The following is a 27535-nucleotide window of genomic DNA, read 5'->3' on the forward strand; positions in this document are numbered from 1 at the left end:
TCTTCAGTAGACCAGGGCCATCAACTCCTGAGTAAAGGTAGTCAGGAGGCAGAGAAGTTTGGCAGGGGAGAGAAGAAAGGGTCTTTCTTCTCTGAGGGCAAAGGGCCAGAGGGAAGTTGTTGAAGAAAATGAAAAGGTGAGGTAAAAGGTTGGTATCTATCATCATCAGCAGTATTGATAGTACTGACCTTAATGGTGATTATTATAATATAAACTGGGAATAGAAAGGAGAAGAAGTTGTTTGCTGTACCCGCTCTCAAGGAGGCAGGGGCAGCGTCTTAAAAAAACACAATGTTAAACTCTAATTAATGTATTACTAGAATGAGAGATGGGTAGGTAAAGAAAGGGATTTAGAGTAGGGGTCAGCAAACTACAGCCCCCGGGCCGGATCAGACCCACCTGGTCCTAAATCTGGCCCGCGCCGTGAAGCTGGAACCCGCCACGAAGCCGAGACTGCCAGCGATGGCAAAGGGAGGAAGAGGCCAAGCGGTGGCAGCTCTGCCAAATGCCAATCAGTGGCGTTTGATTGGCAGAGACGTTCCCATTCTGTGCTGGGGTAAACTAGGTGCGGCGTTGGATTGTCAGAGCTGCCGCCACTCAGCCTCTTCCTCCCGTTGCCGCCCTGGTGCTCCTGTGGGCCAGAGAGCAGAGCGGACGAACTCGCTCTTTCTCTAGGCAGGAAGAAGCCTGTTTTGCGTCACTGCTGCCAGCATAGGAATCAGATGATAGATAGAGATAGATGATAGATAGATAGATAGATAGATGATAGATAGATATAGTCATACCTCGGGTTAGATGTGCTTCAGGTTGAGCACTTTTGGGTTGCGCTCTGCAGCAACCTGGAAGTAACAGAACGTGTTACTTCCGGGTTTCGCCGCTTGTGCATGTGCAGACGGTCAAGATGACGTCACGTGCATGCGCGGAAGCAGCGAATCGTGGCACTCGCAGGCATGGGTTGGTTTCGCTTCAGGATGCGAACAGGGATCCAGAACGCATCCCGTTCATATCCAGAGGTAGCACTGTATATACTCCGGCCCTCCACAAGTTCTGAGGGACAGTGGACCAGTGGGTTTGCTGACCCCTGATTTAGAGTAATAGAGATGGACAGAGAAGAATATGGAAGCAAGTGTGGAAGTCAGAGGGAAACAATTTAAAAACTATTTGTACACATTGACCTGGATCAAAGAACTACCAAACTGTATTTCAAAAATGTCAGCTGTCCATCAGCTCCCTGTTTCACATTGTAAACTGCTTTTGATGTTGGGGTGTTTCAAAAGCAGTTTGAGAGAGGACATTGGGATCTGTTGCTGAAAGCGGGAAAGTGTTGCAAAATAAAATATCTCTCTGGATCACAGCCGCTGTGATAAGCGGTTAGTATAGGTGACCCCAGCTGAAACTGAATGGCTGTAGTTTACTTAGAATCGTAGAATTGGAAAGGTCCCAATGGTCATCTAGTCCAACCCCCTGCAATGCAGGAATCTCAGCGAAAGCATCCATGGCAGATGGATAGAGGTTTAACATACAAGGTTTAATTTACTGCATGTGAGCGGCAGCGGCTGACCATTAATTACAGTCTTATGCTGAAATGTATGTGAAGCAGGAAATAAATCTGATGTTGGCTCCATAAAGACACGTAGAATAGATTGTGATGTCAGCAATCAAAGGTACAAACAAAATATTGTAATAAATAATTTCCGTTTTAACATAAGGATTTCATTTTTACTTATTATGTAGACAGAACGCTTTGGGGGGTGGGCAGGGCTAGCAGAAATCCACTGGACTAGTAATTGACACACTTTTAAAAAGGGGAGTAGTAACTTGGAACTTAAATAAATTGATGGCTGTTCAGTGCTCCCCTTCCCTCAGTTCTGGAGGTAGTGATCATTTGTCTTTAAATGTGTTTGTGTATCCTCATATACATACACACATACATTTATGTGTGTGCATACCCCACACCGTTGCCACATACGCCTATTTATGTTGCATACAAGTGGAGCCGTGCACTTGTGCTTGTTTATCACAGAGGGAAATGTAGCAAAAATGTAAGAACCAGGTATGCAGCGATGTTCCAAAAAATACAATTTAGCACAAGAAGTGCTGAACCTCAATTTTTAGCAGTGACACTTTAATGATAGGAAGCCTGCAAAATTATTTGCTATCAATTGTGAAGGCAATAACAAGCCTTGGTGGTTTTTCACACTCTCTGTGTTAAGTGCTTTCAGAATGACAGCGTAAACTGTGTTAGAGAACTCCAAGGAAGTAAAACTGATTAAAATGTTCATGCTTGAATGGTGCTGATGGAATAGTTCATTTGGACTTTCTCTACCTCCTGCAGCTCAAGCTGAAATATTAAAATTCAGTGGATTTAAATCTCTCTCCCCTCAGCTCAGGGAAAAAAAACATTACATTTTAATAGGTTTTAAACTCATAATTCACTGGTTTGGAGCAGTACTATTAAATCTATTTAAATATTACTTGTATTACTAAGGAAATGATTTAAATGATTTTGCCTGTACTGTTTCTCTCATACATATATAAATAGTATACATATATGTGTATAATTTTTAAAACAGTCTGGTTTAACCTTTAAGCATTTTGTTTTATTAATAAAATTATATTAATTGCTTTGGAAAATTAAAAATGTGTTAAAAGTGAATGGCAAGCTTTAGAATAATAAACCTTTTAGATTGCATATAATTAGTAGATTTAAATTTTTTCTCATTAATGCTCTTGATGTAAAAACAATCCATTCTGTGTTTGAGATTGAAATGTTTCTGCGTTCCTCATCTTCCAGTATTTTTCTTTATTTTTTTAAAAGAGTGGGCAGCACATTGGTTAAAGCTTTTTGGAATATAATGTTTATTCTTTTGATTAGTACTTAACGTGCCACCTCTTTTCTATGTTTTCTGAGATATTTGGGGTTTGAGAGGGAAGTGGAAATCTCTGGATAGCCATGTGGTACAGATAAGTGCATACAAGCTCCAATAAAAACTTAGCATCGGTGCATGCTATTATCCCCGTGGCGCCACTGGTCCATGGCTCATGCTGCTAAATGCTAATGCATTTTTGCACTGGTGCTGAACGCAAGGAGGAATTTCTGACTGTGTGAAGGGGCTGCTTTTTGCCTTTCAAATGAGTTTACTCTTTGGGTCTTTGATCTGAAACAAAGGTTAAGAAATAAGGGCTAGGCTTTGGGATGGCATAATTTGGCGCAGCTCCACTGAGTACCTTGATTTATGCCAGCTAAGAGTGCCTCCTCCTGAATCTACACAGGGAAGAGGATTTGACTGTCCCCGTTGATTCTGAACGTTTTGATTTAAATGCGCAGGGAGGGGAAAGTCGCATTTTCTCTGTAAATTATGGATGGTTACAATTTCAGTTTGTTTAGTAAAGTCATTCCCACCGAATGTGTGCGTGTTCAGAGCTGCCAACCTCTGAGAGCCGGGGAGGGTGCTGTATAAATTAGTAATAGACAGTGACCTCTGTGCAGCAATCACTTATTTTTCTGGCTTTTTATTGTTTGATCAAAGGCTCTGCCTATATTAAGCTGTGCTTGGAGCTTAAAGGCTGTAAAACAAATTGGCCACCTGCTGTATACTGTATACAGATTGCTATGGCGGAAAGGCAGAAGAGGGGTTGACATAATGGTGTGTCTGTTTCATGTTGTCTTTTGTTTCATGTTTTAGGAAACGCTGAAATATGCCATATCTTATTTAATCACAGTGTGAAACAGGTGCAGTGGCATGGCTCAAAGTGTCTGCAGTTGGATATTATACTGTCCTATTTGGAGATTTTAAATTAAAGTATGAAAATTTCACTTGGTGCAGTAGCTTAGTACACTGCCTAAATAGACTTAATGAATTCTTGGTGGATCATAGCACTTGTCATGAAGGGTTTCCCCCCTTCATCCCCTGCTTCAGTCTTGCCAAAATTACTGGGAATAAGACTTCTGAATAGGCTCTGCACATAGTGATGCTAATTCAGAAGAATTCTGGTTATTAGCCATTTTCCCAGGCAAGACAGTTCCAGGTCTTCTCATATTGGGGCGTGTTTTGCTGCATTTCAAAGGTAGTCTAAATGAACAATATAATACCTGCTTTGATGAAATTTCACCCACCGGGAAAGATCTTTATTATTTTTCCAGGCCTTTCTCACTTGTTGCCTTTGTTTTTGCCACTACTCTTGTGCTGCTTTTGTACATTTTACTATTTGTTTGTTTGTTTTGTTGTATATATTAGTTTTATTCATTTTTATTCTTGTTGTAAACTAAACTTGGTTATAGGAGGGCAAAGTAATCCTGCAATGAACCAGTAGGGTGGATGGTTTTGGTCTGACGAATATTGCAAAGCCTAACGTTTAAAATGCAGAAACACTAAAAGAAGAAGTGGGCACAGGATTATTCAATCCCTTGGCCATTTTGAAGGTTCGCAAGGGATGTGTGAAGGGAAGCAAAACTCTCTGGGGAAAATGGCAGACTGCTTAGTTGGTTCGTTGTTACAAGTGGGAAGATACATCCAATATGTTAATTTCCTTTCCTAGTCAATACATATGGGCACACCCTAGTTAATCGGGTGAGTGTAGGCATTGCAGAAGCTCTTAATTATCATTTTAATGTTGTTAGCTGCTCTGGGCCCAGCTTCGGCTGGGGAGGGTGGGATAATAATAATAATAATAATAATAATATCATTAATTAACCCACATATTGAGAGCCATTGGCAATTAAAGTGACTATAGATGTGTTGTTCTCATATCTTTGACCAGTTGTCCTTTGCACCATGCTAATTTAGACACAAAGATGTAAAATTAGAATTACCATGTTTAAATAGAAGTATAATACATCTCACCACAGTGGGGAAGACTGTGGCCAGGTGACTGGTGTGCCTGCTTAGTCTGCTGTCCAGTTGTTAACAGTTGATGGACATATTTAGGACCTTCCTATACAGGACACATGTCCACTGGAATCCAAGCCATGGCAAGTCCTCACATGAGTGATGGATTTGTCCTGCTGGCTCCAAAAGTGTGTTATATGTTTAAAGAAGACAAAATCTTAATGGATAATAAGTAAAATCCAGTCTGTATTAGGGGAGGGGAGGTAATAGCCAGCATCATATGAAACCTATTATGTCTTGTTCAACGTCAATGGCTGCCTTCTAAACCTGTGATTTCCCTCTCTTGCTAATGTTCATCATACTTGTTTTCCTGAAAGAAGACATGCTACTGACTTTTCCTCTTACATTTCTTACTCAATGATAAAGTCCAAGAGGTCAATACTAGTATGGGAGGCAGGAGTAGTGGTTAGTCTATGTGTTTTAACCCTGCATATTTAACATACCAGCTCATGTTATAAGGAATAGGATTTTTGAAGTGTGTGTGTGTGAGAGAGAGAGAGGGGGGGGGAGCAGGGTTTTGGGGCGAGTGAAATGGATCTTGGCTGCTGATTTACTGTTAATTTAATATTAAGGATTTCTATGTCTTGATATTTTATAATTTATTTTTTCCCTTTCTAGGTTTTGTAACTTTCTAGGTTGCTTATTTCTCTTTCTCCTCTAATTCTATTTCCTCCACTTGGTAGCTGTTTTTGTATGCAGTGTGACTTGAATAGTAATACTAATGAGAATATTTTAATTGGATGTTGCCTCTATTTTCCAGGCAGCGTTGAAAGGATATACATACAGCATGCATGTGGGCTGAGATATAAAGTGAGGTCTTTGAGAGATTAATTTGTCAGTTAACATTAGAAATGTCTCTGGGTTGGAGGAGGATGTTAGGGCTGTTTGGATAATGGCAATGAGCTTTCAGGGTCTGTAAGGGGAAAAGCACTAGATTACTCTGGCATGGCACGGCTTGGATGATATCCAGTAGAAACCTGAATCCTTTCCAGGAAAATAGGCTTCTGAATGTGCTGACTCTAACAAGAGAACATTAGAAGCTAATTTGTCCATGGTTTATAAGCACATTGTGCTTTTAATTTGATCCTTTTTAGATATGTAGTTGGGAGATTTAAGCTTGCCATCAATATTTCATATCTTAGTTAGGAAATGGTAATGAAATCAATGGTAAACCTTTTTTGACTCCCTCCATGTTTTCCCACTTCCCCTTTAAAACACACCAAGTCAGGTTAATTCTCATTTTGTATTATGTACCTGGAGATTAATACCAATTACATGAAATGCCATAGATATTTATTAATAGACGAATTACCTGAGTTTCTGGTCAAGTGCTGTGCGTGTGAGAGAGCAACTCTACATGCTTTTAAAAAACATTTTGAAAGATTGGGCTCATGTTTCTGAGGTTTTTAAAACCTCCTACATTCATATGATTTGTTTTAAGGAAAAGCTTGGGCGTTCCTTTCAGGTTACAAAATATGAAGTGAGAACTGGTCCTCAGCTCAGAAATCCTGATTATTTGATTCCAGAAAAACAATTAAAAAATGACTCCCTTAATTTCACTTGCCGTCTAAATTACAATTAAATAGTAAAGGTGATATATTGCTATCCCATGCTCAAGAGTTCACATATGCTTGTTGACTGGATATTATTTGAATACCTTTAAGATAACAGGGTTGGTATAAGTTTGTAGAGAAATAGTAGTGCCCAAAGGACTCTGCCCAATTTATGATGCCACATTCCATTACAGAATATATTTGCCTTGGTGACACTTTTTACTTAATTTGTATTAGCTAGCCAGATAGTTGGAAGGTAGGATAGCATTGATTATATTCAAGTGAATGTTGCATTTCCTTGAAAAAGTTGGTTATTGCTAATGATCCAATCATAAATGAATCTGGTTCTTTCCCCAGATTTTTCTAAGAAAGAGTGAGGCCTCTAGAACCCATTGGGTCCCTTTTCAGAATAGATGTCTAGAGCCTCTGCATCTCAACCTACTACAGTATCTCCCTTCCCTTTTTACAGACGATGTGCAGGACAGGAGGAGAGGATACTGCGACACACAGGTTGAGAGCCTGGGCGCAGGATGCAGTGATCCTCCTTCTGTCTGTGATGAAGCCAAGGCATCTGGGCATTATGGGAAATGCAGTTCTTAGATTATCTGAGATATCCTTGGTAGATTGAGAAGACAAATAATAAAGCTAGAAAGAATAGACCTTTGTCCTACCGTGTTTTTAACTGCACACATTGGAAGTCGTGTTTGCATTGGAAGGCTGTGATCAAGAGCCTTGTGCTTCCCTTGTTGCCAGTGTCAAGGGGGAGGCACAGCGGATAGCAGGATGGGACAGAATTATTGGATCACATTTTTATTAAATATTTTCTTGGTTTAGAAAAGCTGTGCATTGTCTCTTTTTCAGGTTGTGGAGTCTTTTCTACAGATCAGTTACATTTGATATGAGACATTAGTGTTGTATACAGTATGAGGTTGCTGAAGAAGGGGGGAGGGGAGAGGTGGGGTGGTGGAACTTAAATTCTTTTCTATAGTGTACGTGTGGGGTTTTGTGTCAGCATCAACTGGGTAGCTTCTCTTCCTATTCGCTTAATATATTTCCTTGGCATTGAGAGGGATTGGGGGGCCCAGGATGTGGTTGGTTGTCTGTGTTTGGCTGCAGTGAGGTTTGTTCGCATTTGTGAAGGGGGTGATTGTTGGGTCAAGTTACCCATATTGATTTGTATGCTGTTGGTGGATTCTTCTTGTCTTGATGGGCTGTGTACGTGATAAAGGGGAGCCATACTGGGGTGAAGGCGTCCTCTTCTCTTTATCCCAGTGTCAGTTTCAGTTTAGTGGTTAGCTTTTCTAGTATGGCTGTTTCCCATATGATTTGGTACCACTGGTCCATGTTCACTCCTGCCAGGTCTGGCTATGATGCTTCTGGCTGCTGAGAGTAGGTGTGTTGTAAGCTCTTTATAATATGAGTGGGCATTATCATCTTGGAAAACGTTCAGTAGGGCCAGTTCTGGGGTGACTTCTAATACTTGCTTAGTTATTTTGCATATTTCTTGTAGGGCAGTTGATTGGATAACACTTCTCAAAGAAACATCTTTATTTTGAAATGTTCACCCTGTAACACTGATGTGGCCTCATATTAATTTCAGCTTGAGCAGGAACTGTTGGCTTATGTTTGCACCATTGTCACAGCGCTCCTTCTGTGGCTAAAGTTCTAGTTTTAATCTGAGCAGAAGTCGAACTAGGATAATCTTTCCAACGGTTTAGAACCAAAAGTTGCAATAAAATAACTGGTGCAGCTGGTTGTATATCTAATTTAAATCCAGGGTGAAACGGTGGAAGTCGGGTGGAGGGACGGTAGCTTAATATATACCTTTTTCAAATGATAAATTTAATTGAAAGGTAATAAGATTTTCACATAGTACAGTGTTGCCCATTTACATAATAGGCAGAAGTAAGTCTTGGAGTTTTGATGGAGTGTTTTGTTTCTGAAATTTGGTGGTGGTAATGCAAGTTGTTCCTGACCCTTTGTAAACATTATTAAGGGCTTGAACACACACACACACACACACACACACAGAGAGAGAGAGAGAGAGAGAGAGAGAGAGAGAGAGAGAGATTGCTTAAAGAGTATAGTTTGTGAAAGCTGATTTCAGAGTCATTTTGTGAATCGCAAGTAAAGGAGTGGGGGGCAGGGGGGGTGGGCTATTGTCTGGGCAAGTGTGAACTGAAGCAGTTCCCTGTTCGGATAGATTGAGCATGACACATTTCTTCCCTTTACCACTGTATCCCACCCCCCCACCCCCCCACGATTCTCGCTCAGCAGCATCAACAAACCATCTACCCCACAATGGTTAGTATAGTAGAAAGCTTGATGCAGCCTTGGCTGAGGTCAAGCACTCCAATTCTAACCTCTCAAGGGCTTTCTCTATGTGTTGCCAGTGTACTGGTAAAAATGACTTTAAACTCTTGTCAGCGCAGTTACTGGTGCATGCATCACAGTCCCACTCAAATAAACCTGTCACAACACAGAGTCAGCAGCTAGAGAAGAGTACAAGGGCAGGCCTCTAGCTTTTCATTCGAGCATCACTAAACGTGCACAGAGTGCCCAATTATTTCAGCATTATTGAGCAAGCCTACAGGAGGACCCAAGCTTTGCTACATTAGATTTTCTTTAGTAATTTGCTCAAGTACCGCTGAGGACACTTAAAGGACTTAAAACGGTGGCTGCAACCAGTTTCCTTTTCTGGATTGTTAATTCAGGTTTCCTCTTTCAAATTAACTCTCACTGCACGCTGCGCAGCAGCTCTAGGAGAACTGTTTAACACTAATTTTCTCAATTTTCTCCCTTTTTTTGGTGCGTGCGCAAAACTTTATTGCTGCTTTCATTGTTAACTTGTGTGTTTTGATTAGACATGTGTATATATGTGTGTTGCTGCTCCCGGAAGAGCTGCTCTTGAAAGGCCAGGCTTATCATTTTGGTTTTGTTCAGTTTAAGAATAGCTTAATAAAGTTCATGATGTGCAGCCTTCATCACTGTCCTACCCCCTAATTTTCCAGACATTATAGGACATAGTGCCACTCTAGATGTTTAATGGACCACATTTCCCATCATCCCTGGCCATTGGCTGTGCTGGCTGGAGATGATAGGAATTGGGAGTCCCAACAGCATATCGGAGGGCGGTGCTTTGGCTACTCTTGCAGCAAACAATTGTGTATTTCAGCCAATTTCATTTATCAAATGTCTCCACCTGCACCAAGATGCTGTACTGTCTTTAATTATTTTTTGTGAAGCAAGGCCATTGACTGGTTGACAGCCCTTGAAGATAACACGAGCGCAGTCCAGTGCACAGTTAACTGCATTTAAATCTCCCTTTCCTGGAACAAATTCAATATCTGTGTTTAATTTTTCACAGCAGCAGCAACTCCAGGCCCAGCATTTGTCACATGGACACGGTCTCCCAGTGCCTCTCACTCCACACCCTTCAGGATTGCAACCACCAGCCATCCCACCCATTGGCAGCAGCGCTGGCCTCTTAGCCTTGTCGAGTGCCCTTGGGGGTCAGTCCCATCTCCCCATCAAAGATGAAAAGAAGCATCATGATAACGACCACCAAAGAGGTAGGAGATGCTTCACTGGCCTCCGGGAAAGAAGTTTGCCTTTTAAAAATATACAGCCTGCCTCTTTGTGGAGAGGGAGGACTGGGTGACAAAAGATTTGGTGAGCATGCAAGGGCAAGAGTCATTTTGGAACTCACGGAAGGTTCGGCAGCCTTAAAGAATTGAACTCATTCTGTTTTCCTCTCACCTATTCATAGAATCCCCTTGGTGGAACATAACATGTACATGGTTGGCATGGTGGCATACATCTCCTTTCTTTGAAAGCCTTTTTTAGAATCCACATTTTCCATAGGCCCTTTGGCTTGTCTCCTAAAATTTATTCCCTACTGTAACAAACCCCGAAGCACATGTAACTGCATTTGCCCACATTATTCCCTCCCTACCCTTCTTTTGCCCATCTCTCTATTATTTTCATACTCTCAGCTTCTTGGGGGAAGAGATCTATTTCTTTTGCACTCCAGGGAGGTCACTTCAGTGCTGCTAAAATAGCAGTTTGACTTCACCCCCGGAGGTGCATTCCATTGCTTCTCGAGACAGGTGGATGCCAGTAATTCTGTAAGGCACCATGAGTCAGGTGGCTTTCAGATTTCAAAGGGGCATCCCACAGACGATGGAGCAGAATTCTGCCCTCTGGAAAAACAGGGAGCAACTAGAACCAGTGGATGGAAGTTGCAGGGAAGCAGATTTCTGATCAATATTAGGTGAAACCTCCTAATAAGAGCTGTTCAGCAGTGGAAGGGATTCCCTCAGGAGGTAGTGGAAGGTTTGCGTTTGCAGGATGTATTTAAGGAGAGGATGGATTGTCATTGTCCAGGATACTGTAGTTGCATCCTGCACCACAAATCCTGTATCTGAGCAGGGGTTTAGAGCACATGACCTCCAAGCTCCCTTCCAATACTTTGATTCTGTGATCTGCTGACAGCACTGGCCTGGTTCAGTTATATTGCCAAACCATGGTATAGCATTGCAAGAACAAGCGTGTATCAGCCTTGGGTGGCACACATCTCCTTTGCTTCAGCCTTTGATTTAGAACTGTCTAAATCAACTATTAGTTCTGATTCTTGTTAGAAGAGTTAACTTGATTCTCTTTGGTGTTAACTAATAAAACAACAAGCCACAGCTCCATGAGTTTCAATATCACAGAGAATAGTGATTAGTTCTAAAGTGGAAATATTCAGTCTCATTGTGTGTTCATAGTAGGATTGAGAGGGAGGGCTATAAAGCCAGAGGTTAAGCATTATATTTGGGTAAATAAAAATAATATTCTGTGTATAACCCTTGATTTGGATGATGTATGGATGGCAATGTTGGAAGTGTACTTTTGTTGGACTTAAGAAATTTGCTGTGGGCCATAATGTTAAGAGATAAGGATTGAATACAGTGTGCTTTGCTCCTATCTCTTCTCTTTGAAAAGCAAATATTTAGCTATACCTTGTACTGTAGATTCCTACATTATTGCTATAATATTTATTGCTAGAAAGTGTCGGTAAGCCAATATAGTCAGATGATAAATTCAGTTTATAAAATTAGTTGTACAGTACAGGTGTCAATAAGAAACTGCACATATTAGATGATATGTGTGTTATTTATTTATTTTAGCAGGGATTAGGTTTGGGGGGAGGGTAAAGAAATGCATAATTTTATGTAAGCTCACATTTTTCTCTCTCTCCCTCCCCCTTGTCTTTCTCGGCCATGTTGGTGCTGCTGTTGTGCATGAAGATAGAGACTCCATAAAGGTAAGACTCCATTTCACAATTGGAAGGATTAGCTTAGAAGAGATGCGGTACTTTTCATAGTAGTTGAAGTAAAGCATAGGAGGTGTTGTGATTGTAGCTAGATATAATCTATATTGATTATCAGAGTCTTGGGTCAGCTATTCCAGAGGTGCTACATATAAAGACAACTTCAAACGGTCCCACGATAATGATCAGTAGCTGCTGTGAGAACTATTTATGTGTGCTTTGCTTGTTGGCTGATTCCTGAGAAATACATCCTTCTCTTCTTATCAGGAAGTTTTCAGGATGAAAGAACTGATGCATGCTGGCTCTTTTGAGAGGTTTTGGGTTGCAGGGGAGACAACACACAAGGGAGCCTTCCTGCTTCCCCAACTCCTAAATCCCAAGAGGACCTTCGTTCCAATGTGCAGAGAGAGAATTCACTATGGGCTTGTCTCCCATCTGTTAAATGGTTGTCTGGAGTGACTCCCATAATTTTGAGCCTAGTAATGAATATTTTCACTGGAATTAGTGTTGGTGCCTAGAGGCTTTTTGATATTTTAACAAAAATTAGCTGTACCGAAGCATGGCCTTTCAGATCTTTGGGTATGAAAAGCATCCTAAATGTGAGCGCTAATCTGTTGTCAAGCAGAAACTAAGACAGATGTCTTTCTAATAGCATTCTCCAACCCAGGTTCCAAGTTGGTATGCTATGTAAAATAGAATATTAGAGCTGATGTAATAGCCCAGAATAGAATATGCTTTGTATTTTTTTGTATAACAAAAATTATGCCAACTAGCCGAAAACAGTTTAGTGGCTGCTTGTATGACACAGTACTAAACAGATTCAATTGATGATAGTAGAAAAACCAAATTAAAATAAACAATAGTCTTGTCTATAACACGATAAAATAACTTCAGCCAGAAAGTAAATTAAAAGCTATTCTAAACAAAAAAAGTGTATAAATTAATTCTCTAAAAGTCATCAGTGAACCAGCCAACTCCTACAGCATAAGGTTGGTCGGTACCTGACCACTCCAGAACATTTCTGGATGCGTATGAAATGCATTTATTCCCTCCTGCCAAAACTCTGGAATAGACACACATCCCGAATGGATTTTTTGCTCTCCATGAGCTTCTCATGTATTTCTAGAAGGGGGTTGGAACAAGGCTGGCATCTTCACCATAGAAACTACTCTGCCATCCTCTGGTGCAGGAGTAGCCAATGGCTGTGCCATACAGGTGCTGTTGGACTCTAGTTCCCATCAGCCTCAACCAGCATGGCAGTCGGTCATGGATGATGGGAGTTGTAGGCCAGCAACAGCTGAAGGGTGTCTGCTGAATACGACTAGCCTGAGGATTTCTCTCAACACTATAGAGTTGCAGGAGTGGCGGTGGCAGATGATCCCTTTCCTCTTTCCTACCCAAAATATGACTGGAAGCCTGCTGTGCTCAAGCAGAGTACCAAAAGACTCCATATTCAAGGTGGAGGCATATCAGTTGATGCTCTAAGAGCTTGGCAGGTGCTTATAGGGAAAGGCAGAATACCTCCACTTCTCAATGGCTTCAAGCTCTAGTCCCTCGTACCTACGGGACCACCTCTCCCGGTATGCCCCACGGAGAGCCTCAAGGTCCGTAAATAGCAACACCCTAGTGGTCCCAGGCCCTAAGGAAGTTATATTAGCTTCAACCAGAGCCAGGACCTTTTCAACACTGGCTCCAGCCTGGTGGAACGCTCTGCCTCATGAGACCAGGGCCCTGCAGGATCTGATTTCTTTCCGCAGGGCCTGTAAGACAGAGTCGTTCCTCCTGGCCTTTGGCTTGGAGCCAATTTGATTCCCTCCCCCTCCCTATTTGTAGTTGATGCATACTTTCAGTTAACCATGAAGCATGTAAGCAAGAAGGCACTTTCTCGAGCAGGGGTGGGAAACCTATGGCACTCCAAACGTAGTTGGACTCCTATATCCATCAGCTCCAGCCAATATAGCCAGTGGCGAGAGACAGCAGACGTTGTAATCCAACAGCATTTTGAAGACCACAGGTTCCTCACCTCTGATCTAAAGTATATAGGACTTAAGGTTTTATGCAAAAACAATCTTGAGCAATTGGAAGTGTTCCATACTCAAAGCCTTTTGTCTCCAGTGATGACAGTGAAGTGCCAGAGTGACTTCAGGTTTGCAGTTAATGACATCTAAAGTTTTTTCCCATGTACATTTCATAGTAAGTTTTTTTCCTGATGTGCACAGAGACACACTCCCAAGTGCAATGTTCCTAACAATACATGCATAGGACGCTACTACTAAAACGGAGTTGATCTTGATGTGTTCTTAGATGTGATTTCTAGATATGCCTCATTGGTGCAGATGCAATTTAGCATTAAAATAACAGGAAAGCATAAACCTGCATGTATGAAGTCCACCTTGGAGAGTGAAGGAAATGGCTTCATGTTAACAACTATTTTTCTCTCTTTCCTGAAATGGGAGAGGTCTGCAGTCTGAACCCTATCCCAGTCCTCTGCTGGTGCTGTTCACAGCTTTGTCATGTTGCAACAGAGTGAATTTGACCTTGTTCTTGTCACTTTCACAGTTACCCTCAGGGTTCTTAACAGCTGCAAACTGACAAGAACTGTCAGTTTTCCATCTGCAATAATTTCCAGTGTGTGCAGCAGTGGCAGGATAACTGTCTTTCTGCAGACTGAAGAAGCCAGCATTAAATCAGTTTACACATGGTTCAGTTTCCCAAATAATAAGTCCTAAAAACTTACCCCTCAAAAAGAAAGGAAGGAAGCCATGTGTATGTATGATATATGTGCCCCACCTTTCTGCCCTAAAATACCCAACCAATTTACTTGTTAAAATAAGTTCATCCAAAAAAACCCAGTCCCCAACAAAACAATCCATTTTGTTGTTTTTCTTATTTGAACTATAACAGTACAATAAAAAAACGTAATCCAGAACAGTTGGTCCACAATGAATTTGATTTTGCCCTTTCTCATAAAACCCTGGGTTCCCTTTAAATGTATTTCCAGACTCCAACGGAGTCTCTGTAAATCATAGGTTGGGAATAAGATCGAACTGGTGGGCTGCATCCTAAACTGCCCCCATCCCTGATGGCTCCCACCCTCAGCTGCATGCCATTGTTGCAGGTAGGCAAGGTCAGCCCCCAGCCAGTCACCCTCCTGACATCCCTATATGATGCCAGATGGACTTAACGTGAAAGGAACAAATCAGGAGCACACACTGCGAGTGCCCTCCTGATGCTTCCCCTTCTTCCTTTGAAGGCGTGGCTTGGATTCAAACAGGGGATGCAAAGGAAGAATGCAAGCAGGGATCAGCTCCACTCGAGAGATGTAGTGGTGAGGTGTCATGGCTGAAGGCTTTCTCTGCTTGCATTAGTGTTTCTGCTTTGCATATTTCTGTTGTGATCTTCGTGTGTGTGTGTTCCGTATGTTTTTAAGTTGGTTTTAATATGATTGTACACTGATTTTCAGATCTGCTTCAGTGGGAGGAAAGGCGAGGCATAAGCTGAAAAACAGAAATATGCAACAAAGACTATATGTGTTTCTCTTGTATTTGCAGCCAGTTTTCATTCAACTAGCAGTTATGGCTCTGTTAGTTTCTCTCTCTGCATGAACCTAAACAGAATGCATGGAAGCAACTTGTGATCTTTCTAAGAGTGCAGTCTTCAACCATGTATGGTGGCCTTGCAGGGGCAAGCCTCCCATTTCTTGGGACTGCAAAACCAAAAGGGTTGCCCAAGCAAATATAAGGCAGTTTATGATACAGCTTATGGCTGGAAGGCTGCATGTGATTTAGGAAAATAAAAATAAATTGGGCCTGTATACTAGTGGTTTAGGACGCTGGTGGCGCTGTGGTCTAAACCACAGAGCCTAGGGCTTGCCGATCAGAAGGTCGGCGGTTTGAATCCCCGCAACGGGGTGAGCTCCCGTTGCTCGGTCCCAGCTGCTGCCCACCTAGCAGTTCCAAAGCATGTCAAAGTGCAAGTAGATAAATAGGTACCGCTCCGGTGGGAAGGTAAACAGCCTTTCCATGCGCTGCTCTGGTTCGCCAGAAGCGGCTTAGTCATGCTGGCCACATGACCCAGAAGCTGTACGCCGGCTCCCTCGGCCAATAAAGCGAGATGAGTGCCACAACCCCAGAGTCGTCTGCGACTGGACCTAACGGTCAGGGGTCCCTTTACCTTTACTAGTGGTTTGGAGTGTAAATAGTCATGGCTATCTCCATGAGTTTTTCCATAATTTGTGAAAGATTGTATCATTACCCAAAAGCTTTTAGGTAATTTTTTTAAAAAAAATATGTTACTGCTTTTACTTTACCCCATCATATGAACACTTAATTGTTTGTTCGTTGCTTTTATGTTATTTAACTTATTCATCTCTTTATAACAAAGTCTTCCAGCAATTTAACACGGAGAATTTATGGTTAGACAGGGGTTTGGATCTGAATCGTAAACTGATGAATGGCATGTTAACAAATCCTGTGTGAACCATGAATGTGTGTAAACGATATTGCTGGATGGCCAGCGTTGCTCAAAACTGAAGAAAGGGCAATAGAGATTAACCAATGAGGTGTGTCATTGTTCAGTAGATGCGACTAATTCACCTGCAATTAATTTGGGGTTACTTTTTTTCTAAGCCATTAGGTAGACATCTGGAATGACAGCATGCAAGGGTGCAACTCCTTTTGCACTGATTTATTAGACAGCGATAGCTATAAATAAATGTTTGTCTTGTACAGCCATCAAATTGCAAGTTGGATTGTGTCAGCATCTAGGGCTTGTTGCCAGCTTTGCAAGGTGAAATAGTTTGCTAATTTCCTTAATGTGATCCGTGATGCCCAGAGTAGCAGTTAGTTGCTTGTTCTATTGATCTGCCCTCTCTTAAGTGGCTCCTGGTTAAGAGAGGCTTTTTATGATTGTCTACTGTGTGACTTGAGATGGTTTTTATCAGCCAGAACGTGCCAGTTGCCAGCAGCTGGAGACTGTGTGCTTGTATGAAATAATTTATTCATGCAAGATAATGCTCCTTAACATTTAACAGGTAATGAACGTGACATAAATTTCCTCCTTGCTTTTAATTTTTCCCTTTCCTCTTCTAATGTGCAAACAGGCAGCTCTGGTGCTCTAAATAATAAGTAATTTTTGGCCATCTGTCAAAAGGAAATTTCAATACAAATTTAAATTAATGGTGCCTGAAATTTTTTATAGCTCCTCTAAAAGCCTCTAATGTGCAGAAAATTCTGAATCTGCTGGTAGTAATTAGTGTAGCATGTAATGAGGATGTGGGCAATGTTATGCAGCCCCAGTGTAACGTTTTGATATGGTAGCAAAAGTTTGATTTATACAAGGTTGTGGCTGGGTTTAATTGTGAGAGACGCTTTCAAGTGTTTTCTTGAAGATACAGATTATTAAGCAGGGCAGATTTTAGAATAGCTCATAAAATGTAAATTTAGGTGTTGCTGTAAGAATGAGATAATTAAGGTAGCCTACTCGCCGGTGTGAACAGGAAAGAAATATGTCCAATTGTATTTTTATTCCCATATTTTTTGAAAAGATGTGACCAGCATTCCGTAAAGGGCTCACAAAATGTAGAGGACTAGATCAGTGCATAAAGGGGGATCCACAGGCCAGAAGTAAAGAGCATCAGTGAGAAAGGGGTACAGCATTTCTTTGCACAGATGTGTAGAAGAAAAATAATTTACACAGGTTCAGATCCTTTGAAATGATGAAGATGCAACTGCAGACCACAACAAATGAACTTAAATAGCCCTTGAGTAATCTGCTTTATGTTGCTCGGTGAAATTACATGTTTCTTTTAAAGTGCTAGCTAACCAAATGAGTAATAGTAATTTAGGCTGGAATCCTAAGCACACTGAACTAGGGTTGTAAGCCCATTGGACACAGCGAACAGGAGGTTGCCACATGTCCTCTTTTTCACGAATATGTAAAATAAGAGCCATCATAGCGATCCATAGTTAAAAGTAGAAGTCGGCAAATGTGTCCTCTTTTTTGCCCTTCAAAATATGGGAACCCTAATTCTGAATAAATATGCACAGAATTCACTGTTGGAACAGCCCTCTTCAGGCGTATTTCACTCAGACTCCAACTTTCTCAACTCAACAACCCGGATCCATGCATTGTGTGTAGACCTTGAAACCTATGTGTTTTTGAACCCCATGAATTATTACTTACAGAGAGCTAAGCATAATGATTTTGGTTTGTTTTTTCAAATGCAAAAACTAACACATGGTTGGAAAGCAAAGAAGCTGTGTGGCCTTCGTTGGTCCCACTAGCCATGGAAAATCTTTATTTTTCTGTATTCTTTATACTTTTTAAACTTTAGTGTAGATAATATGGTACCGTTCGCAACATTGTTGTTGATAGCAATGTGCAGTCTGCCACTTCTATACTGACATGCCACAAGTAGCGATTGTTTTGCTGGGCTTCCCAGACCTTTAATGTCACGAATAATAATATTTATACCCTGCTCACCTGGCTGGGTTTCCCCAGCTACTCTGGGTGCCTTCCAGCAGAATGTAAAAACATAATAAAATGCCAGACATTAAAAACGTCCCATTACGGGGCTGCCTTCAGATGTCTTCTAAAAGTTGTGTAGTTCTTTATCTCCTTGACATCTGACGGGCGGGCGTTCCACAGGGCCGAGGCTGTTTGAAATGCGGCAGCAGAGATACTCCTTCAGGTATGCTGGGCCTAATGCTTGACGTGAAACACCAGTGATCATTCTGTGTACAGCTTAAAGAGGGGGATAGGTGGAGATATTGCTTAGCAGCTGGGCAGAATGTCATGATCTTTGCCGAAGTAACACATGCGCTGATTGGCTGTGTAGTTTTCAGTGACTTTTTCCTCTGTATGTTTGGTTGAATGTTTACAAACGATGTACAAGGCCTGAAGGAAGAAAGACAAAAGCTCTCTGTTTCTTTCTCCGCAAACTATACACTGGCTCATCTTGCTCACTAAAGTGCTATCAGGATTCCTTTTCTCGTTCCTCAACTCCGTCTGCGCTATTTAAGTGACTTTGCTAACAATGGGTAGTTCTGAGTTGCATTTTCCAACACAGGGAATAGTTCTGTTCTGTTCTTGTTTTTTAAATGATAGAAACCATTTGTAGTGGTGATGATCAAAGTAAGGGAAGGAAGAATTTACCAGACCGAGGGGTGCAGTCAGTCTGTCTTTAGTTTCCTGTAATATTGACTTATTAAGCCAGTGAAAATGGGGAATTTTGCTTATAGATGCCTTTTGGCAAGTCTCATAGTGAGGTGGGAATACACCTCCTCTTAAGACTTCTCCCTGCGCTGTGGGTTGTGGTAGCTTTGTGGCGAGGGAATAAATTGTAGCAAATTCAGCAGTTTTAATAAAGTGTCGGTGGACTTATTTGGCAATGTAATGTTAAGTTGTAATAGAAAAATTACTTTTGAAAGCAGCATTTTTAAGGCCGCTGTAGATACAAAAGAATAAGGAGAGACACCTGTAGCAGAGAACCTTGTTAGTTATTATGTTTATGTGTGTTGATTTTTTCAATTACTACAGCACTATATACAGTCATACCTCTAGTTGCGTTAGGTTCATGTTGCGGATTTTCATGTTGCGAACACGGCAAACCTGGAAGTGTATACTTCTGGGTTTCGCCGCACGCGTAGAAGCGTTCTGTGTGCTTCGTGCATGCACAGGAGTGCTCTATTGCATCACGCACACATGGCAGAAGCAGCACTCTACTTAGGAACTTTTCAGGGTGCGAACGGCACCCTGGAACGGATTGCATCTGTAAGTAGAGGTACCGCTGTATAGCATTGTAGCACTTTTGTATTGAGAGAGCACCCAGTTTCCTTTCATAAAAAAGCACAACATGTTGCTGAAGGAGATGTACATTGAATGCCACTCATTTTATCTGGATTTTTTTTTTTAAATCAGCTCATGCCAGCCTCTGACTTACTGAATGTGTGAACAAGCCTTGAGATTGATTATTTATTACAAGGCCAGCGCTTCACCACTCTTCCCTCTCCCCACTCTCTGGATCTGTAGACTCGGTTCGCATGGTGAGTTGGGAGTCACCCCATCTTCCTTGCTACCAAGACTCAGGCGGGACTGAGGCAGGGGTAATCTTCCGAATCTCAACAGCAGGACTTTGAAAGCAGCAACTACCTATTTCCACTCCAAGAGGTTGACATGAGTTTCGATTAGCTTTTCCAGGATAACATTTATAAAGAGATGCAGTGTGAGTTTTCCTTTGTTTCACAAGGGTGTATTCTCTGGAGACGCTTGGTATTTTATTTTATTTCCTATTATTTTTTGGAGAAGGGAGGAAGGTCGCCGCATTGTAGCATGACGAGAAAATTTTGTTGGGCTGGCAGTACAGCAATTTGTGCAGTATTAATTGATACCTGGCTTTGGACGTGTAAGCTGTGGGGAATGTAACAGGTGCTGTAATTCCAGAAAATGTGTTGCAATTGTGGAGCAGATGAATAAATATCAGTGGGGCAGAGCCAGTCCTCAGGTGGTGAAACATGAGTGGATTGATGATGTGATTGGGTGAGACAGGCTTGCTTGTTTGCAATCTCATCCAGTGACTGCTGAAGCAAAGCAAATATTAATTAGCAAGGCCCTGTTTGTTGTCTTGGTCTGTCTTAAGTGGCTGATTTTGCATTGTTCTTTATAATACCCTATATTGTTGTTGGGTCATGAACATTTTGCAACTATACATATACGTATTTAAATTGCATCATTAACCTGATATTCTGGTAAATGCCTTCAGATGGGGACTTCTCCCTGCCTAAACTCTTAGATTTCTACGTTTTTCTCCCACACTCAGTGTTCCCTTTCTAATGAAGTCATCTTGTGCTTTTTAATTCAGCATAGAACAGTCATTTGAGAATAACAGCATGTATTCTTGTTGCAAAAATTAGATTTTCCATCTCTCAGTGTCCTGTGTGTGTGGATATAGATATAGACATGTGTGTCCATATTTCAGTGCTGGAAGCAGTCTTATCTAGTATCTTCTCCCAGCTTTGCCTGCTGAAGAATTGCTTTATGCTTGTAAGGAGAGCCCCTATAAAGACACTTCAGACAAAATCCTCTGATGCCTACTTTACTAAATCTCTGACTGATTAATGATTTAGAGAAACATGAATTTTCTTTCTCCAGATGTTCTAGTCTCCCAGAAGGCAAAAATCTTATGGACTTACTTATTTTTAACTATTTTTACACCACCCAATAATAGGAAGTTATCTAGGTGGTTTATAAATAAAATGATTAAATTCTAATCAATTTAATTAATTAATTAATTAATTAATTAATTAATTAAAACTAAGTGATACTCAGAGTGGACCCACTGAAAGCAGTGGACTTAAGTAGGTTGATACCACCTTTAAAGTCTAAATATAAGATGAGGCAAAAACAAAAAAATCCGAAGCAGAATAAAATCAAGGTAAAATCAGCAACATGGGTTATAGGTTCCAATGTTTAATGAGTTACTGGAAACAGAATGTGATGTTTGATGTAGAGTAAACCTGTGACTCAACAGCTGCATGTTGGATGTAACAGAGATCTAGTCTAATCGACTCCCTGACATGCTAGCTTTCTATGGGCATAAAAATGTTTATTTTTGTATGGAGAAGGATTCAGTCATGTCAGCCCTTATCTGCATTTTGAAGTAATATGGCCCAGACATAAGTTTACCAAAGTAGTGAAAACTAGGTAATTTGTTGAATGAAGTCCAGGTGGTGGTGTTTGTAAAAATGGACAAGGTCTTGTCCAGTCCACTTATCCTGCACTTCAGTCTTATCAATCCCTAATACGGTTCAGAGAAAATGGAGAATAATAAATTACTGAATTATGTACTTTGAGATTTCCCAAGCTGTCATATAGTTTTACTATCACAATTAGCTTTTATATGATGGTATTAAGAAGTTTTACACTTTATTCATAGTTAACAGAAATGGCTCGAAAATAGCAGACTTGTATTTAAATTTCAAATAAATTCTAGTATTATCGCAAGCAGAAATGGGTGCTAATCAAACATCACCAAAACTGAACCTCAAAAAAAGCCTCATGGTCTTGCATGCTTTTTCTGGTAAATGCTTGAATTTAATTATAAATAGTTTTCTAATCTGTAATACATTTGTGCAGTCTGAAACCTACATATTTAAGGAACTCTATGATAACATATTTAAACAAAAGGCCTTATGCTACTAATTTATGCATGTATTTATCACAGTTGTATAACTGCATAACTAAGGAGTTCAAAATGACATATACAAGTTGTTTTTTTAATTTTATTTAAGAAAGCACAACTATCATGTGAGATAGGTTAGATGAGGTATTGTGACTTGCTCAAGCAAACCTGGCTTGCTTCGTGCCTGAATATATATTTAAACTGTCTTCCTGGTCCCTGCTGCAACTATCACTCTACTCTTGTAAATGGTGCTGGAGTAGCTGAAAATAGGCTTGGTAATCCATCTTCCCAATGAGTCCGGAAACTGTTAATATTCTAGGAAGAATGTAGGAAGCTACTTACACTGAAACATACTAATTGGTCCATCTCAATACTATCAGCTGACTTGGAACACAACCGCTGCATAAATGGGGAGTTGCTTGCACTGGCAGTGTTTTTTAGGGTGTTTCCCTGCACTGCCTGGAGATGTGTTCCATCACTAAACTCTGGTTGTTAATGTAACACTTCCATAGTCTATTCAGGAGATCTGTGTTGCAGAGATCAACTAAAGTACAGTACCAGTGGTTCCCAATTGATGACCTGCAGGGGTGGAGGGTAACTCACCCAGGGTGTCCATGGCACCATTCACATAACAAAAACCACCATAGAGATAACAAAATTCTGAAAAGTAGGGGGCCTATGACTTGGCTTTTGAAAAACGGGGGGGGGGGGGGTCCGCAGTATTTAGCTAATTGCCAATTATGCTTCTATTCCTTGTGAAAATGGGCAGAACAAGAAGCTATGGCACTAGGGCAACAATTTCAGCTGCTTAAAATGTTTTGGAAAATATAAATGTTATATTCCCCTAACACCCTGGAATGTTCTTCTGTGGCATTTGCTTCCAGATACATGGCTGCACAACATTTAACAGCAGTTCTTAAAATTGCCAGTGTCTTAAGACTTTTCAATATTTACCACTAGATAATGAGTAGATGGATCTGTGTGTCTGAAAGAGAGGACTTGATAGCCGCCCGCATATTTCTAGTCCTATTGCAAACACTATTCCAAAAATGTTTTTATGATGCCGTCAAATTTCATACTGCAGATACCCCATACTTTTAAGCTTTCAGAAAAGTTGGTGTGCATGTGTGCTCACTGTAAATAAATGCCAAGTGTTTGTTAAGATAATGCCAGGTAGAACACTGACTTTGATTAATGTAAGAAGGTTTAATTTTAATATTGGTATTATTTTGGAAAATTGATATATTAATCATAAATATGTTTTTTAAAAAGAAAAGAAGTAGTGGGAAATGGAAAAATCTGACAATAAATTTAAGCTACTTCCTTTTCACCTTTTCATACCTGATTCATTTAATTAGATAAAACAAATACATCTTGGATGACCCATTGCATATAGCAATGTTTGAAGTTCTATGTTTTCTTAAGCTACATTTGGCCTTTGAAGAACAAAATAAAATAGGAAATGCTAATGTTTTTTTCGGCCAACTAAGGGAAGAAAATAAAAATGTCACCATGGTAACAAAGCTGCTTTCTAGATGGCTTCCTAAGATATGCCTGAACTAGAAGCAGATGTCTGATTTGAGAATCTTGCCTCCTTCAATGTAAACAAATAACTTCTAGGCAGGTGTTAGAAATAATATGGAAATCCTATTAAGGGGCCCTGGGTTCCTGTCAGTCAGGAAGCCCCTGCCACAAAAGGGCTGGTTGTCTGAAGAAAAGAGACAGAGTAAATTCTCATTAGGCTTTAGCTTTCCCAGGAAATGATTGTCTCTGCATGTTATTTCTCCTGTGAATCTGAATGTAAGCCGTTACTTCTATTGATCTATTCTGCTCGCCCTCTCTTTTTCTCTGCCCCCCTCTTTTCCCTGGATTAACACTTGATATGTGCTGCTACTCTACGATTTGTGACATTTGTGATTTTAACCCTCAGCCCCTCAAAGAAGAAGGCAACAGACAAAACCTCTTTATCCTAAGCATTGGCTGGCCTGTTGAGCGTGAACAAACGCTGAGGTGTTGAACTCAAAGTGTGATGGAGGAAGAGTAGAAAGCTTCTGAATAAAAGCATTGAGCCAGGTTATTTGTGCGACTGTTGAGTAGATTTGTTCTCTAAGCCTCGGTTAAATGGTTCCGTGTCGCAGGAACCCAAATTTCCTCCCTGCTATAGGCTGAAGAAGCTTGGCAAAAAGTCGCCTTATTTTGGACTAATTATTGCCTGGTTTAGATCGGAGGCATTCTTTTTCTCCTAGAGAATTAGGAGGCGAGTGCCCAGTGCAATATATAAATATCCAACTGGTAGGGAAAGTATGTTGCTTCACGATTCCATAAACATGCCGAGGAGGTTTTTGAAAAATAGCTTGCAGCAGAATTTTACCACAGGCCTATCTGAGGCTAACCTCGGGAAATGCCTATCTCAGATCTGGAAGCTGAGCATCTTTCCCACCCTGTTGCTATCTGCGTGTGGTGGGGGTGGCATGGCTGTGCATAGCAATGTGCTTAATAATACTCTGAGGGTTAAATGTGGATAAACACAAAACAAGCCTCCTGAAAAGCCTTGCTATTATCATGCAGCATTTCTCGGACTATAGTCCCCGAGACACACTTCATAAAGCCAATAAAGCGCACACTGGTGGTCTCCTGTTGCCCTAGCAACGGGCCATAGGGCACAGTGTATGTGAAATGCATGAACATCTGTGAATTAATCTTTTTTAAGTTTGTTCTTTTCTTGGCACTGATTGGGCCACTCTGGCTTGCGCTTGTGACATTGCGTGAGGAGGGATAAGCTGGAGAGTTCCCCTGGGCCCTGCCCTAAGTGGTTGGCAGAATGGAAAGTGAAGTGAGATTTATCCAGGCAGTGCTTTCAGTAGTTGAGGGATTTAGTCTGACAGGCCTCTCGGTGGGACGTTATTAGCTTACTTTCTGCTGCATTGGGGAAATGAATAAAAAATTTTCTAGTAAATCTAGGCATTATTGGGTTTATTGGTCTGCCACGGAAGCATAATCTGAGGAGAAAATTGAAATAATCGCTTGTGTTTATACTGCAGTTTACTGGACCTTACCACTCCCCTGCCTGGCTCTTATTGGGTTAGGGAGAGAAGGAAAATGGTTTAGAGCAAATCCGGATGTAAACACGGAAGAGGGGTGATCCAGTTCTATAGCACCAGTATAATTTTCAGGCATCGTTTTTTGTTTTTTTAATTTGGGAGCCAAAGTAGTGGAGATGGGTATAATTCTGGTGCTGCTGAAATTTGAAGTGTGACACTTAATTATTACAAAGCACCCGAACATCAGCCAGCAGTTAGCTTCTCCGACGAGCCTGAGTGATGATATGTAGTGCTTCTTTCCCCGGACCCCTTGGGCACACTACAGCGTAGATTTTGTGTTCAGCTCCTAATGTCAATACCAGATGCTCACTTGTAAACTGCTTGGCTTACCCTTGTTGTTTTCCACTGTGTCTCTGAGAGGACTGTAGGGGGAACACTGTGTACGTCATATAATCAGTTAATGCTGCGTGCAGTCAGTATCTTAATGAAGTGAAATACTGCTTTAATCTGCTAATTGCATTAAGAGGGCAACAGATTGCTCCATATTTCTACTTCTTTTTGAGCTATGAGCTTATCAAAGAATACTGAGGTGCTTTTAAGTGAAGCATATCCAGTCAGCCCAGAACCATTTGTTTTCAAATACGGGCTGATTGAAGCCGTACCTCCTGGCTTTTCTGAATCTCTTGAGAGGTTAGCAGCATATTTGCGCAAATATTCTTTTTATTTGCTTAATAAATGGAGGGGGAGGGGTTGCAGCTACGCTGGGATTTGTGCCCATGCAGTGAAATCTCAGGCAAATTTACTTAGACGTCCGTCGCATTGTGTTCCATGGGGCTTGCTCCCGATGAAGTCTAGTTAGGATTTCAGGCATTGTTAGTTTTCACGTCTGAAAACTAAAGTTCAAAGACTACAGGGGCTACATTTAAGGAATAATATCTGGGGGCCAGGGGTTGAAAAATTTGGCCGATCCCTAACTCTAACGCAGGCATGTCCAAAGTCCGTTTCAGGGGCCTAATCCGGTCCAAAAATCCGATTCAGGGGCCTAATTTGAATTCAGCCCCTGGGGTAAAAAGGTAAAAATCCTAAAAAGCTCAACAACTTTGGGGCAAAATCCTAAAAAAAAATAATCATCAAATCTGGCCCTCTTTGAAAAAAGTTTGGACACCACTGCCTAAGGTAATATAAGTCACTTATAGCAGATGGAGGAAACAACCCCATATTGTAGACCAGGGAGTGATTCTGCCATGGCGATGCAGGGTGGAATTACATTGTTCACAGAGGAGGAGGAGTTAACAAACACAAGTTGGTAGTTGCAGCTTCTGATTCAGCTGCCCTCATAGTTTAAACCATGGAGACAAGTGATTGGTGTGTCTTATTTAGGAGGGCTTTGGGCATAATGCTTTGAAGCTCCTACACTGATTTGTGTCTTAACCCTCTGCATGGAATTGTTTTTATAATTACTGTTTAGGGAAGCTTTTAATGTTTGATGTATCATTGTATTTTAATATTCTTTTGGAAGCCGCCCAGAGTGGCTGGGGAAACCCAGCCAGATGGGCGGGGTATAAATAATAAATTATTATTATTATTATTACTGGAGAATGTGTTTTCTTATTATTATTAGTTACAGTTTTATTTGTTTTCAACTTAAAATTAGCCAACTTAAGATTTTCAAAAGAAATCCAGAATGGAAATGCTTCACATAAATGGAACTAGGACAATAATTTATCGCTTCAAATAAGACTTTAACTGGGTAGGATTTCGGCTATTAAAATGAATATCCTTCCAAAAATGTTATTCTTATTTCAAAATATCCCAATAATTAACAACATTCAAACAGTGGCAGAAAAATATATCAAGGTTTATCTGGCAGGGAAGGAAGCCCAGAATAAAACATAAAGTCATGATTGGTATAAAAGAAAAAGGAGGCAACACTCTACTGGACTTCCAAATCTACTTTGAGGCATCATGTTTATGGTGGATAAGAGACTGGATATTGTTAGAAAATATCAGAATGTTGAATTTGGAAGGGCATAATGTACAATTTGGGGGGGGCATGTCTGCCTATGATATGGGAAGGCAAAAAATTATAAAACCTTTACAAACCATGTGAACAGAAAAATATATATACAGAATATGGAAAAGTACAAAAATCTGTTAAAAAAGAAAACATCAATGTGAAGCCACTGCAAGGAAAAGAACCAATATGGATAAAAAATGGTTAACATATAAAGAAACCCTAGATCTCACAGGACAGGAACCAAGGTGGGAAAATCTTGAGGAATTAAAAAATATATTAACGGATTGGTTAGAGATACATCAGATTAACGAACTGTTTACAATAGATTAAAAATCGGATTTGCAGAACAAAAAACCCAGTTTACAAGAGTTTTATTAGATACAAAAGTTAAAGTATTATCAAAAATGTACAAACTGCTTCTAGAGTGGTAAACAAAAGTGGAATTTGTGAAATCAAGTATGATTAAGTGGGCACAGGATGTGGGTCATAAATATTAATTATGAGCTATGGGAGAATTTATGGGCAGTAAATATGAATTTTA

The 27535-nt window shown here is 40.7% G+C and overlaps 1 protein-coding gene and 1 long non-coding RNA gene across 8 annotated transcripts in view; one reads left to right on the plus strand and one right to left on the minus strand.

Annotated features, from left to right (window-relative positions):
* LOC310688515 overlaps positions 1-27535 on the minus strand; it is a 699093-nt gene that overhangs the window by 393775 nt on the left and 277783 nt on the right. The gene's annotated exons all lie outside the window — the stretch shown is intronic.
* Positions 1-27535, plus strand: part of LOC310688419 (transducin-like enhancer protein 4) — a 127807-nt gene that overhangs the window by 67988 nt on the left and 32284 nt on the right. For 4 of the 7 annotated variants that reach the window (XR_014516925.1, XR_014516927.1, XR_014516930.1 and 1 more), the window contains 2 exons: positions 9810-10014; positions 11734-11750. Coding sequence is in view for 1 of the 7 variants with exons in the window: in XM_083464889.1 (XP_083321015.1) it covers positions 9810-10014; positions 11734-11750 (222 nt within the window). In the remaining 6 variants the exon portion in view is untranslated. The remainder of the gene's footprint in view (positions 1-9809; positions 10015-11733; positions 11751-27535) is intronic. The other 3 variants (XR_014516926.1, XR_014516928.1, XR_014516929.1) reach the window with 1 other exon arrangement.

This window comes from Podarcis liolepis, assembly GCF_965112155.1.
Source record: "Podarcis liolepis genome assembly, chromosome: 11".
In the NCBI taxonomy this organism is placed as follows: Eukaryota; Metazoa; Chordata; class Lepidosauria; order Squamata; family Lacertidae; genus Podarcis; species Podarcis liolepis.